The sequence below is a fragment of the Phragmites australis genome, chromosome 22, assembly GCF_958298935.1.
Source record: "Phragmites australis chromosome 22, lpPhrAust1.1, whole genome shotgun sequence".
Lineage (NCBI taxonomy): Eukaryota > Viridiplantae > Streptophyta > Magnoliopsida > Poales > Poaceae > Phragmites > Phragmites australis.
In genome coordinates, this window is record NC_084942.1 from 773,043 (window position 1) to 788,950 (window position 15,908).

At 45.5% G+C, this 15,908-nt stretch overlaps 1 protein-coding gene across 1 annotated transcript; it reads right to left on the bottom strand.

Moving 5' to 3' along the window:
• Positions 1-936: 936 nt before the first annotated feature.
• On the bottom strand, positions 937-1,434 carry LOC133905339 (probable E3 ubiquitin-protein ligase ATL45). Its single transcript, XM_062347109.1, has one exon. The coding sequence runs from the start codon at positions 1,432-1,434 to the stop codon at positions 937-939; it is 498 nt and encodes a 165-aa protein (XP_062203093.1).
• Positions 1,435-15,908: the final 14,474 nt, after the last annotated feature.

Genomic DNA, 15,908 nt, shown 5'->3' on the forward strand with positions numbered 1-15,908 from the left:
GGGAGATTGTTGGTGATATGCCCTAGAGAAATTATCAATTCGGATTATATCCATACGTGGGCTTGATTGGATTCTGATCCTTGAGGGATTATAGTCATAATAGGCCACCAACGTGAAAGGTCCATTAGCGTGCTCTATATAAGAGGAGACAGGGGCCATGAGCGCACTGATTCGGCCACCCTAAAACCTTAGCCACCACCTTCACTCTGACCTCCCTACGAAACTCTAGCCGGGCGTGGTGCTCCATCCCCGTACATGTGGATACCGTGGAGGCACTGCTGCCATTATTGTGGTGTTGATTAGCGATAAAAACGCTAGGACGAGATCGACTAACTTTCTCTTCGTGGTCACTGAGATTGACTACTTAGTCTTCATGGACGCACTCTTCCGTTGCGCTGCGCATTTAGCGGTAATGATTTATAATCTCCTACTAGCATAGTTTTTTGTTGAGTACGGTAAAAAAAATTATTTATTCTAACGTAGCCTATCTGTTCCCTGACGATTATGCCACTGCCCACCCCATCTCCTAACCTGTATGTTTTCTGTCGTACACCTCGCTGACCCTCTCACCATTGGTTCCTTGACTGTGATTCCAATTGCGCCACCACCGTTGCCTCGCCGAATTGCCCTCACCGCCGCCCAATAGCAGGGTTGCAGCCTCCCTAACCTCCATGTAATCCCAAGGGGCGCCAGTGAACCTCTGGCCCTCCAACCTCTTCCAACCCTAAACCTCAGGGGTTCTAGAGCTCTTTAATAATCATCGACTAAAAGTTTCAATGAATTCAGTCGACTACGGACATGAGGATACGAATAGAACACGTATATTACTGAAACAAATATCAAAAGAATTGAAACTCCTGCTAAGCTCTTGTACATGCACTAAAGCAAGCAACACAGAAGCCCTATGCTCGACATGGACTTGAGAGTCATATGTATCTACACCATGCCTTGAGCAACATCCAGCCATTGTAGTTGAGCCCTGCACAGGGGGCAGCTATTGTTGTACGCCATTAACCAATCGGCGATGCAATCCTGGTGGAACTCGTGGCGGCACATGGGCATGACGCTGCACCAGTCGCCGTCCTCAAACGGGCCCAGGCAAATCGCACAGTCCTCCGACGCCGATGTCCTCCCTGAAGCTTCCGTTGATCTATCGCCACCGCCTGCAGAAGCAGAGGCAGAGGCAGAGGCAGAGGCGTTTTGGCGAGGATACGTGACGTAGTCCAGCAGGATCATGGCCATGGACGCCATCTGCACCGCTTCCACCGGCGGCGGCTGCGCGCTGGGTGCTACCTCCAGCTCCTCCGGCAGCTGGGCGTCATCATCCTGGTCTCGATTCAAGCAGCAGTGGACGGCTGCTACGGCGATGCCCAGAGATACGACCACTAGGGCGACCACGATGAGCAACGCCAGCGGCCGGTCTGGACTAATCATGACCGCCGCTACCAGCTGCCTGCCTGCCTTAACTAATTCCCTCGATCGTCAAGCTAGCGAATCAAGATCGATGTGTTAATTAGTTCACGCCTTCATGGTACAACATGCAAGACGCTCGACATATTATATATGGCGTAGTCGAGTCCGAGAAGAACTGTACCAGTCAAGTCTCCTTGCATGCATGCTCAAAGAAACAAACAAAAGCACGTACGCATGCATGCAGAGAAGCAAAAAGAGCTCGATCGAATTACGAAGCCAGAGTTTGGGTACGTGCTTGCATTGCTCGGTCCGAATAGGAATAGGAGTCAAATCCGAGTCCGAACAGGGATCGAGTACTAGTAGTTGTTTAATCTTGAGAGAGAAAAGAGACGGATGTTTATGCATATAATCAGTGTGGGGGGAAATCAGAGTATCTGCATCAAATACGTTGCGGTGTTCTTCTGCCAGTTCTGTTGTTCTCGCAAATACTGAAATAATTTTTTTGTTTTTGTCTTCGTGGATGCTGGAAGCACAGCAAAGTTTGCGCAGCGCCGGGGCTGGACAAGGACGATGCATGCAACAAAGGCTAGTTCTCATAAGAACGTTTGAAACAATTGCATCTCTCACGTCAGCCTCTACATCAAGCTGCAGAGAGAGCTCACATGCCTTACGATCCTACCAAGATTCTGGGCTCGACTCAATCGTTGCTCTGCCGTACGCGCAGCGGCGTCGGGTCATTGGTCAATGGACATTGGTGCAGGTGCAGGAACTAGAGGCCGATACGAGGAAGAAAGAGTCGGAGGACATTGTTCTGATGAGGAGACAACTGGAGGGGCTGCAATGAGGGGACGCGAGGCACGACTTTGCGGGGTTGCTTACTAGCATGCTGGCCATGGAAGACTTGAGGAGCACTTTGCGGTGGCACATGTACTGCAGTACTACTGCTGCTGCTGAAGAAGATCGAATCATGAGGTGCTGCGATCCTCTTGACCCGAACTCCAGTTTTTCAAGGTTTTGTCGGACAAGGTACTTAGCTGCCGTGCCGTCGGAGATGGAGGTCGCCATGTTCCGGAACCTGCGGGCAGCTTTATTCAGACCGCGTTACTCTCTCTTATTAATACAATGACACGTAGTTTATGGAGAGAGAAAAAAAGAAAGGGCAGCACTGTTAAACAGTAAATAAGAGACAGGTAGTATTGCAATTTACTGTGGCCAGTTATGATAATTCCCTCTCCAGTGTATCATGCTGACGCCTTCCTGCAGGACCAAGCATATCTGCGTAGCATCCAGCGGATTCGATCCTGTCCAAGCACACCTTTTCCGGGAGAAAATCTACGAGTAATAAGCCTCTATTCTACGATCCACCGTTGAATAACTTTAATTTTCTTTTATACTATTGAATAAGTCATTTTATCTATGATATACTATTGCTATTAGTTTAGCTCTATTAAATACGGTAAAAAGACAAATATACCCCTAGTTCTCACCCCTTCGGTCTCCACATGCTCCTTCTCCTCTACTCAGACGCACAATAAAAAATTTACATGCACAATAAAATTTAAAATAATTCTCCTATTTTTTAAATAAGTAAAAAAAATCACTGCAGGAAAAAAAATATGTTGGCTTTTTAATGGAAAATATTTTCTATTTTTCAATCTGCAGTAAAAATATTTTCTATATTTTTCTGCAGTGATTTTTTTACTTATTTAAAAAATAGGAGAATTAGTTTTAAATTTTATTGTGCATGCAAAAAATTTATTGTGCCTCTTAATAGAGAAGGAGCATGTGGAGACCGAAGGGGTGAGAAATAGGGGTATATTTGTCTTTTTACCGCACTTAACAGAGCTAAACTAATAGCAATAGTATATCGTAGACAAAATGACTTATTCAATGGTATAAAAGGAAACTGAAGCTATTCGATGACAGATCATAGAATGAAGACTTATTCAGTGGCGAATCATAGATTTTCTCTTTTTCCGGATTGTAAATGTGGGTACCCTTGGCACCATCAGCGCCAACACCGTCGTTGTTCAGAAGCCTATTGGCCTGGCCTCATCACTGGTGCTTTTCTCCAGATTCTTGTGCCTCTCCTCGTTTCAGATAGCTGGTCCAATATTGAGGTCAAGGCGGTCAGGTGATCACGCGTGACGTTCAGGCTAGGGAGCGATGCACATAAAGATAATCAAATTATAAGACGTATACATGAGTTGTACGAGCTATATATGGTGCGATGGTGATGGATTGCATCAGGAGACGTGCACGATGGTTGTGCGGTCTGTGGTGTAGAGCATCATGTGATGGTGTGGAGTTTTTATTCTAAGCATGTATGTGTGTGGGTTAGAATAAAAAGGAAAAAGTGTATGTGTGTTTGGCATTGTAGGTTGTGGATGCAGCACAGTAACATGTGGAGCTGTTGGTCACTAATATTTTTTAATAATATTATTTTTATTGGAAAAATACAAAAATAATAGTCCAATTTAAAAAATTGCAAAAATAGGTACCTGTCGGCACGCAAAGTGCCGGCAGGCTATGTGGCAATAGGGCCAGAGACCTGTTGGCACTCTGAGTGCTGACAGTGGTGGGCCCGTTTAATAGGGGTGCCACGTTGGCTTTCGGAGGATTCTGAGGACCTATTGGCACTCTGCGTGCCAACAGGCCTATATTTATTCCTCTCCCCCTGTCAATTTGTCTTCTCATGCGCATAGAGGAAAGTGAGCAGTGAGCATGACCAAGCAAGCGACGACATGCGGAAGCGGGTGTGGGTGGGTAGGTTTAATTTTCATTTCTTTTCTTTAGGAAAAATAGGTAATATTTAGTGAAATTAGTTAGAAAATTTAGAAACTTAGGAAATTAGTTAGAGTAGAGTAGAAATTTAGGGAAATTAGGAAATTAGTTAGAAAAACAATAGAAAATGTAGTATTTTTAGAAAATTAGTTAGAGCATATTAAAAAATATAGTATGGGTACAAATTTAGTTAGAGTAGAGTGGAAAATATAGTATTGTTAGGAAATTAGTTACAGTAGAGCAGAAATTTTAGAAAAATAATTAGAATAGATTAGAAAATATAGTATGCTTAGAGAATTAATTAGAGTAGAGTGGAAAATATAGTATACTTAGAAAATTAGTTATAGTAGAGTAGAAATTTTAGAAAAATAATGATATTAAATTTAGAATAGAGTATGTATGGATGAGATTTTAGCAATAGGTTCTTTAATCAGGAATAGTATGGCCATTACAATAATGATACTAAATTTAGAATAGGAAAATAATGATGTTTTATGGCCATTACAATTATTTAAACTGACGAAGTATAGTACGATTTATGAATCAGGGATGTCAATTGTAGTGGGGTTCAAGGTTTTTTAGGTCCTAGATATGTCATGCATTGTGACAGTAGTGTGAATTTGAGTAACTTTCAGTATGTGGACACTAAATTGAATAGTCCAGAAGAGATGAGGCGGGCCTAAGTATTAATTTGGTTGTATAATCTGTTGCAACGTAGTTTAGCACATCAGCAACTGACGGTGAAGGTTCTAATTCCTAGATGTCGTGAAACCGGGTGGTAGTGGGAGCTCTGAGAGCTTACATGTTCGAAGCAATGGCATCAATTTGTGTCACTGGGGCTGAGACGAGATTTTTCCCACTGCATCCTTGTAGAATCGAGTGATCTTGGTTCGACAAAAGCAGGCCTTAGCACCATAGAAGCTGTTGGTGAAAACGTTGTCGATGAGGAGGAGCAGGAGGGTGTGGTTCCAGAGGTTCCCTTACGGACTAGTGCACTAGTTAAGGTACATACGGCGAGAGAAGAACATAAGGACAAGGAAGATAATTACGTCGCGATGCGTGCTAATCAAGGGGACCGGGATGAGGTACTTGTGGACCAGATGGAGGTAGATAACTATGAGTTCCATACATTTGTGGACTCAGCTACTGGAATTCTGAAGGAATGGTCGAATTTTGCATTAGAGAAATTGACAGTAAACGATGGACACGAGTCATCATGGGACTATGATTCCATCATGGTGAGCAAAGGCAGATGTTTCATGACAAGGTCTATATGCAGCATGCAGTGAAGAGATAGTGTTTCTCGGAGAAGAGGGAGTTCAATGTGGTAATTTTCAATTAAGGGCATACAACGTGAAATGTTTAGCTGAATGTTGCACATGGTGAGTTCATGGATTCTTGCCGAGGTGTGACACTATATGGGTAGCGTCTATTGTTGAGCTATGTACTTGCGACTTAAGCCGACCTCTGCATGCACATAAGAACATTACAACTTATTTTGTTGCAAAGGAGATGTACCTAGAGATTGTGAAGACGACTAGTATATCCCCGTTTGGAATTATGCGTGCAATCTACAATAGATTTGGGTATGACATTTCGTATGCAATCTACAATAGATTTGGAGAGCGAAACAGAAAGTGTTAGAGAAGAGGTTTAATGCATAATAAAGATTCATACCACAACCTACCTTTATTGTTAGAGGTTATTCAGGGGAGGAACATGGACACCTGCATTGCTACTCATGATTTTGTCAATCAGGATGGAGATCAAGTCCTTTAGCGGGTGTTCTGGTCGTTCGGCTGTATGATCGAGGCAATCCGACATTGTTGGACGATGATGTGCGTGGATGAGACATTCCTCATAGCCAAATACAGGGGGTAGATACTCACAACTATTGGGGTAGATGGTGACAACTAGGTTGTGCCTTTGGCTAAAGACGTCCAAATGGGCCGTGCCTACTGGGCCGGCTCGAGGCACGGCACTGTAGGCACGGCCCAGGCACGGCACGGCCCGATTACCGACGGGTCGGGCCGGCACGGCACGACACCACGGGCCGTGCCTGGGCCGAGCGCGCGGCACGACGGGCCGGCACGGCACGGCCCGGTCAAGTCGGGCCGGCACGGGCACGGCCCAGCCCGGGCCGGCACGGCCCGGCACTATTTTCTATTTTTTTATTTAAAATTTTAATTTTTTAGCTATTTTTAAATATTTTTTTTTATCTATTTTTAAATATTTTTATCTATTTTTTATATTTTTATCTATTTTTTTATATATTTTTTATGTATTTTTTTTTAATATTTTTTATCTATTTCGGCCCGTCGGGCCGTCGGGCCGAAATCGTGCCCGGGCCAGCACGGCACGGCCCGGTCACCGACGGGCCGTGCCGTGGGCCGAGGGGAAGGCACGCGGGCCGGCACGGCACGGCCCGTTACTGTAGATGGGCCGTTTGGGCCGGGCCGTAGCCGGGCCGTGCCGAGTCGGGCCCGTGCCGGGCCGGCACGAACGGCCCATTTGGCCATGTTTACCTTTGGCTATTGCATTCATCGAACTAGGTTAAGAGAGGTGTTGTTAGTAACAGGCTAAACATGTGTGTACTCTACGATCACCATAAAGGCTTGTTAAACGCTATCAATACATTGCAGAGTGGTGCGGATGGGGTATTGTCATGGCTAGATTTGCACAGTTATTGGTGCATGCGCCATCTTGGAGCAAACTTCTACAAACAATTCAAGAGAAGAAGTTGATGGATCTTTTTAAGAAGCTGTATAAACAGAACCAAAGGAGAAAGTTTGATGCTCTATAGGAAGAGCTTGATAGACTAACTGGTAGACACATAGATGAAGTTTTGAAGAAACCAGTTTTACCAAGGGAGGAAGAGCCCGAGGGCTTAGAGCCTTTAGCACTTGAGTCACAGAGTGTGACCAGGAGGAGGAAGGGTGGAAGGAGGGTTAAGTATTTCTCCAACTGGATTAGACGTGAACCATCAGAGAAATAGGCACTTATTGTGGACACTGATGGTTCACGCTATGAAATTATGATAACTAACCTCGTTGAGGTTTACAATTGAGTAATGAAGGGGAATATGTCACTGCCATTGGTGGCAATTATGCAGAGGGTTACTCGTGGAACACAGCGGTATCTTCAAGAGCGTTACAGTAAGGCCACGCTACACATAGGCAACCCACAAATGGTGTACACGGAGAAGATAACGTCTTACATGGAAGAGAAGAGCGGGAAGGAACAGTCCCACAGAGTTTATGTTGTTGGTAACTGTTGGTGTATCAGGAACCAGGGGTCCCTGAATCCCGAGGCCAGGCCAGCCATCCGCCACATGGCGCTATCCCGCGAAGTCTCTCCTGTAGGATGAGAAAAGATCAAGTCCCGGGAGAAGGTGCTCGGGGCCACGGTCGGTGGTCCCCGAGTACCCCAGTTCCCCGATGATCCACAGAGTCCAAGTACCGGGAAGGAAGTGCTCGGGGAGGTGCCCGGTCCCCCCCCCCCCAAGCACCCTAGTCCCCCGATGATCAGAAGAGCTAAGTTCCAGGAGAGAGAGCTCGGGGCCGCGAGCGGCGGCCCCCGAGCACTCGGTTCCCCGAAGGTCCGTGCAAGAGTACTCGGGAGAGAGTGCTCGGGGCTGCGCGTGGCAGCCCCCGAGCACTCAGTTCCCCGAAGGTCCATGCAAGAGTGCTCGGGAGAAAGTGTTCGGGGAAGTGAACAGTACCTCCGAGCACCCGGCACCCCGAAGACAAGGATAGGCATTCTCGGGAGAGAGTGCTCGGGGATATGAACAGTACCCCCAAGCACTCGGTACCCCGACGACCCAGAAAGGCCCCCGAGGGGCCTGCCGATGAGGTGTCAGCCAGCCAGAGGTCCGAGGTCGCATTTAATGAGCGTGCGTGGCCTGACACCTCCAACTGCTCCCGCCGCGCTCAGTGTCAGTTCCTGCCATATTTTGGCAGAGAGGCGTGTGGTCATGAATTGCACGGGTCCCGTCCCGCGCCATCCGGCTTGCCTCGGGATAACGTCGTAAGAACCAAGGCGTTCCGTCTGCCGCGCTGCTGTGGCAGGGGAACAAGACAGGGCGTGCACGCCGGGTTGCTCTACAGCTGCCCGGTGGGCCCTCTCCACGGCACCCGTTGCCAGGATATTTATGGTGACGGTCGACCAGGCGTGCGACGCATTTTCCACCCCCAGTCACTTCACCCAGAAGAAATGATGACGCCCTTTCCATTTATGGCGTCTCGGAACTCGAGCCCCCTCCTTTCCGTTCGGGGCATGTCGTGGCCGACGAGTACTTAAAATAGCCTGCAACACAGAAGGGCGGGACGAGAGGCACAACAAGAAACAGATCAACCATAGTGAGGAACCATCTTGAAGACCAAGACGAACAAGACCAAGAAAGAGAGACACTGTGAGCAAGGTTGAGCACAGTTCCAGCCGAAGAGCAAGGAGCCTCAAGCTCTTAGTTAGGCCAACATCCTTGTAACCAGCAACATCCTTGAGGGACTTCCTCAGGACAGTTATAGCATCCATACAGGAGTAAGGTATTACGCCCCCGTACGGCCCGAACCTGTCTAAATTCCGGTGCATTTACTTCTTCTTGCACTAGGTCGACACCCCCACCACCGGCCGTTGTATTTATTCCCATTTATTTCTCCGACGAACTTATTCAGGATCATCCCCCCGGTCGAATCTCTAAAAGGGGGTCTCTCGAGATCCCTGCGACAGGAGTTAATCCTCCGACAGTAACCGTCAGCATGTGTTCGAGGTGATGTTGCGTGATAAGGGTGGACTCGGTATCGGAAGGCAAGAAATTACAATGGAATGTAGGTTGTGGCCAGTGGATAATAAGTACAAGTGCACATGCAACAAGCTATCACTAATGCATTTGCCTTGCTCTCATGTGCTAGATTGTTGCGCGAAGGGCAACATAGAGTCAAAGTATTTTTGGTCACCATACTACCGCAAGAAAGTTGTAGAAAGTACTTGGGCCGGTGAGTTGCTTGGGTGGCGAGCGGTAAAGGACTTCACGAAGCCGCCTGAAAATGGTATGTCTTAGATTCCAAATACAAACAACAAGGTTGATAGAAAGGGGCGATGCAAGACTCGGCGTATCAGGAATGGTATGGACGATGTTAAGGGATCACGAGCCCACAAGGAGTTCCTGATGTGCGGAGGTCTGCATTCGAGGGGACAGTGAGATCAGTATCTGGTAGACACTCTGGCGTCAGGCGAGCAGTGAGGCATGTCCCGATCCGCAAGCCGAAGAAGAAGAAAAACCCTTCGAATGAGACTCGTAGTTGAAATATGGCAAGACAGTTTCCATGTTGTATTACTAATTGGATGGTGCCCTAAGCTTGTAATATCCATCAGACTATGTGTTCAACTCTTGTAATATTAGCACATTGTTGTATTATGTAATATTTGGACAACCAGAGTATGTGTAGTAATATTTGGACCATGTTGTATTTTGTATTATTTGTAGTATCGGACAACCTGAGTATATATTGTAATATTTGGGCCATGTAGTATTTTGATCATGTTGTATTATGTATTATTTGGACTACCGGACTATCTGACTATGTGTTGTAATATTACGAACTATTGTAACTATTTATAATTTGTTGTACATAATTTATTGTATTATATGATGTGTTCGAACAAGCTGCTACATTTGTAGTAATAATGTGTTTGATTTATGCATTACTCTTTAAATTTTATTATCAGTATCAACCACATTGGATAGAAGATAGGAACACTTTGAAAGACGATTCAGATATTTCCACCCATTATAAAAAGCTTAATCCCCTAAGATTAAATTAGATATCATATGGAACATGTCAAACACCACTAAGATATGGCCACAACCACTTTTTACCACTAAGGCCAACAATAACAAAGGGTTAAATCTCAAACACCTTTTAGATACCCCGGACTCGTAAAACGAACTCTCAACACAAACCCATCACGTACTAAGCACAAGGTTTGAGCACTCGATACAATAATCGAGCAACACTTTTGGCAGCCCCTCTTGATAGTACGGCTATCAATCCTATAACCCAGTCTCCCACTAAACTTCTTGAGACCAGCAAAACTAGAAAACCTATTCTAACTATACCTTTGTCAAGAGCAATCCCATCAGACTTGACGAATACATCATCCAAGCCCCGACGCTTCTCATAGTTCTTCAAGGCTTGTCATCAACTCCTCTTATCTTGATGACGATGATCACCCTTGCTTTCATCTTGATCTTTACTTGATCTCTGGAAGCTTAATGAAGCTCTCTTGATAGCTTTCCATGTACCAAGCATAGGAGACTTCACTCTTCGTGTCATCTTCATTTGGTTCACCACCAAGGTATGAATCGCAAGCATCAAGCATATAAGTTATCCACTAAGCTTATCTTGATCTTGCTCTTTCAACTTGGCATATTGAATATCTTAATTCAACTTATGCCTTCTTTTGAAACCTAATCCTAAGTCACTTTCAAGAACGAAGCACATGGGTTAGTCTATAAAACCTAATTGGCAACTTTATACCTTAAGTCACTTGATCTTCACAAGTAACTTGGTCTTCACTCTTTATTGTCAATCTTCATATGAAACATAATCCCACTCACTCTTAAGCACATAGTACATGGGTTAGTCTACAAAACTCAATTGACAATCTCATATCTTTAGTTACTTGATCTCCACAAGTAACTTAGCCTTCTCATGAGCATCACCTAGAGCTCATTCACCTTGATGCATCTCTCTTGATCATATGGCATTCCTTAATAAATCCATGCTCAATCCTCTATGCATCACCTCTGAAATAACTTACCAATAATTCTCAACACAATTATTAGTCCATAGATATTGCCATTAATTACTAAAACCATACTTAGGGGCTAGATAAACCTTCAACCAGGCTCTCTGGCTTACGAGGCAACGACTGGTGTTCGATTTCATGGTCGAGCCCTACTATCTGGACAGAGTATACAGGCAGTTCGAGTATTACCAGCACTTCCCCCTGCAGCAGCGACCGATGGACAATAGTCACTTGTAAGTATTTCTTGTTATAGGTGCTCTATTAATAATGTTTTCAGTTCAATAATGGTAACTTTGAATTGCAGGATGACGAGGAAGGGTCAGGGCATTGTGTACGATGCAACCTGGACGGTTAAGATGCAACCATGGGTGGAGCAGTGGGCGGATGTGGCTGCAGGCGTCCACGTCCCCAGCAGCCCTTATGATCCAATGACAGAGGATGCGTACTTGTGCTAGTTCAACCACGGCATGAGCCAGAGATCACCAACACTTTCGTTACAGAGCCAGCAGTGACATACCACGCAATGGTACGTGAGGCTTGTTATATTGTACTAACTTGCTTTCTTATATTAAATGTGTTCTCTCGTGCATTGCAGTCGAACACGTGTAGGGACGTCGGCATGGAGCTACTAGACTTCGTGGATTGCTAGGAGTCGGTCCCACCTCAGGTTGATCCAGTCGAGCTAATGGCTGGTCTGCATCAGCTCGCTCGTTGTTGCCTCTACAGGTTTCGACGCGCTTCATGCCAGAGATTACCAGAAGTTGTCAAGCCTACCGCACACACACGAGGTCTCGGGCACATGCTCAGGTTACGGCGCCACGCTTCTACACGAAACCAACGTCGTTGTCTCAGCCACCACCGGTGCACTCCATGCTGATTCCTAGTTTCTGCTTAGGTGGTATAGTTCCAGGTCCATTACTCTCAATTTGATAACTCGGGATTGCACCTTATAATTTTATTATTTTGTGATGCATGACATTTGACATGGTGGAACCATGCAACAGTTCCAGGCTCCTTCGACGCTACGTCCGGCTCAACACACTCCCTACCAGACGACTGGTTCACCGTCACGCCCGACGAGGAGGGCCCGTCCTAGACAATGGGGGCACCTCTACCGACACAGTTGTCATAGCCCGACCCTAGCAGCCTTGCAGACGCTGCACGGCCTCGCCACCGGGACCAACAAGCGTGTCTGTGGCCATGGCGACGCCCCTTGACTGCGCCATTAGATAATATTTTGACATGTTTATGTTATTTGTATTATGTGGTTGTCATATCTTGTAGGATGTTTATATCGCTACTATGTTATCAGTCATGTTTTTATTACCTGTGTTCTCATTTCATCCCAAAGCGTGGCAATGTGCAATCGTATCTGATTTCAAACCATATCAGTGTGCTGCACTATCAATCAATATATCGTTCACTTACAACTTTCCAAATAAAAATCATTCGCATTACGAACCCTACTACTATTATGCGTGCAACTAGAATACAACGTTACATGATGAGGTACAATTTATTCACTTACAAATAACACGGTACAAGAAAATATAACATAAGGCTAAGGCAACACATCGGGATATATTGCTTCTAGTCACACTGACTTAGAATGAATTGCGAAGACTCTCCTGACTTCCAGCATCCCCCTTGACCATAGTGCACCGGTGGTGGTGGAGGAGGAGGAGGAGAAAACTTTTGGTGACACGGGCAAGGGCACCATGGATCATGGCATTCGGTAGGATCGTCGATGTGAATGGTTAGCTCGTCCTCCTCTAGAGGGATTGGAATAGCATCAACCTCACACTACAAAGTCGAAGATACGGTCTTGCAGGTGATGGATGTACTCCCTGATGTTTTGTTCAGTGGGAGGATCGATCCATCTCATGTAGTGGTAGCTATCATCGTCATCTGAATCCTACAAAAACATAGAAATTAAGGACTATAATGCCATAAAATATGATACTGAACTTGTTGGCACTCTCACCCTTCCAAGAGGACATCAGAAGAATCAACATCCTCCATTAATGCTACCATCATACATCTGCACAATGCAGTCGTATCCATGGGAGCACTTCGGTCACTCCTCTTTTGGGTGGTCGTAAGTCCACAGATGATGGGGTCGACGAAAATCACTCTTCCGCTACAAAGGGAAGTTCTCGAATGGCTCATCGTGCACACTAGGACCAAAGGAACCTGGTCATATCACAAGTGCCCTCACAGCGCCAGTAGACCATCTAGTTCTCCCTCTCCCACCTCTGGGAATCATTCTTTCGTTGTGCTTACGGTTGCAACTATATGAACCCTTTTATAGATGTACTACCACGAATTAATTATGCTAATATTACCGTTAAGCCTTACGTATGACACTTATCATAACGTTTAACCCTAATCCAACAATTTAAGATATAGCCTTTTTCAGACCTAGGCTTTTCGAATGTACCCTTTTCAGAAGTACTCTTTTCAGATGTAGCCTTTTCAGAAGTAGCCTTTTCAGATGTGGCATTTTCAGACGTAGGCTCTTCAAAAGTAGGCTTTTCAGACGTATCCTTTTCAGATATAGACTTTTCAGAAGTAGACTTTTCAGATGTAGCCTTTTCATAAGTAGCCTTTTGAGATTTAGGTTTTCAAGCGAAATCTCCATGTACTCAGTCCATGAACCAGCACTAATTTTCTATATAAATAGAAGCCTAGGAGGCAACTTGTCCCAGCAAAACAAAACTTTCCCCTCTTACCAAAATGGCATATGATCCTCGCCAGAAGAAGTCTATGCCGGATCTTTTGCCTGCTGGGGTCGAAGTTCTGATGTGCTGGTGTGGAGGCCTATGTAGGGTTCGGAAGTCCAACGACTTCTCGGACACCTATGGAAGGAAGTGCTTCATATGCTCCAACTACGTGTATGACCCACCGGAGGGCAGCATCCGTTGTGGCTATCGCAGCCAGGTACTCCCATATTGCAAAACTAAAACACAACTATCTGTCGTTTACCACTTAGGATTTTTTTTCCTTCTTTGCTAGTCTTCGCCGCCACTATGCGACTTCATCCATTGGATCAATAATGAGTAGAGTGAAGCAGATGTGTTCCTCATGCACACCCAACATCGGGCGACATGGAGACGATTCCATGAAATGAAAGCTGATGAGAGGAGAGAGGCGACCTGCAAACGCCTACAGGAGGAAGAGTAGAAGAGGAGAGAGGAGTAGAACTGCATCAAAGCAAAGGCGCGTGAAGCAGATATGGAGCAGAAGCGCGAGAAGGCACGTCAGGCTCGTGAAGCTGGACCTGAGGCGGTGAGGATGGGAAAGTACCCACGCTACACTCAGTAGTTTGTCAGTAGTAATCGGTTAGTTTCAATTTCCTAAGGCATATTAGGTTTAGAATTGGTACATATCTAGGTTACTTTCATAATTGTAGCATACATGTCAACGTTGTTGTTACTTTTTGTATGTAGTTTTTTTAAATTCCCTATGACATGTTATGTTTCTCATCGGTACATGTCGATGATGGAGTAAAAAATATACCGAACATGCCACTATCGTGGTTAGAGTTGATGTATGGCCCGTGGTGGTTCCCGCACATTAACATTTCGATATTATAAGCGGTATTGTTTAGTGCCGATATATGTACACGGACTTTTGCTATGGATGTGCCTCAGTAAATGATTCTTCCCAAATTAAAAAATAATATTACTAAAAAAATTACAGAAATATCACCTATCGACAAACGGAGTGCCGACATGCCTGTCCACCCGGGGTCTGTCGGCACGCAAAATACCGACAAACCAATTGGCTATCGCCTAGCCCGACAGACACATCGGTGTCCACCCGGGGGTTTATCGACATGCGAAGTGCTAACATGCCTTTTCAGCCTCATATGCTTGCCGACAGGACCCGGACCCACTACCATGTAGTCTTTCAACACGCCGCTTGACAATAAGTACCTACTTTTGTAATTTTGTGAATTTAACTATTATTTTTATAATTTTTAAATAAAATAATATTATTAAAAAATATTCTTTTTTAAGGTACATAGAGGATGCACACTATCCACATACTCCACACTCACAGCACATACACGCGTGCATATCCATACACACACCAGAAATAGATTGTAAGACTGGAGACCTTCAATACACAGGAACATGTGCACGCTTGTGTACCTAGTCTAACTGAACCCAACCCAGACGCTATTGTGGAAAAAACCCAGCGAGACGCACGAGTTACAATCCTGGGGAGCCTCTGGCTTCACAAGCAACAGAGCCACTGGCTCCGCAAATGACAGACACGTCGCACTTCTTTTATAATTTATGGGCGCTTGAGGCTGTCCGAAAAAATTCTAATTTCAGGTGCGAGGCTGGCCACGCGGCAGCAGTGAAGCAGCCCATGTGGGGGCTGGCAATCGGCTGGTGCGGCCTGCAGCAGGAGGCAGGCTGGCTTGTGCAGCGTGTGGACGCAGCAGCTCAAGTGCGGCCCGGGCGGCTGAAGCTCGTGGAGGCAGCGCGGGCTCAGAGGAGCAGCAGGCCGGTTGAAGCAGCAGGCTTGTGTGCTGCGGCCCAGCTAAGGCGTGAGAGGCAGCCTGGCGGAGGTGCATGGGCAGGCCGGCCAGGAGGCCCAGTCGGCAGTGGGCTGTTGGCCCAAGAAGTGTTTTTAGAGATGTATTTAGAGATGTATTGGAGATGCATCTTATAACCTATCTATGTAATAAAGTGCAAATTTTGTAAGTTTCTCTTTGTGGTGATTTTCGATGATCCTTGATCGTTACGATTTGTCTGGTTTTGATCCATCCAAAATTATCATCAAGCATCAAGGTAATGTTCTCACAAATTTGGTTGGTCGAATTTTAGTAATTCTTGTGCTATTTATATTTGATCTATTTTCGTCACAGGTTATTTGCAAATTTTATA

Excerpts from the sequence above, each read along its gene's own strand:
- LOC133905339 (XM_062347109.1), bottom strand. The coding sequence starts at position 1,434 with ATGATTAGTCCAGACCGGCCGCTGGCGTTGCTCATCGTGGTCGCCCTA.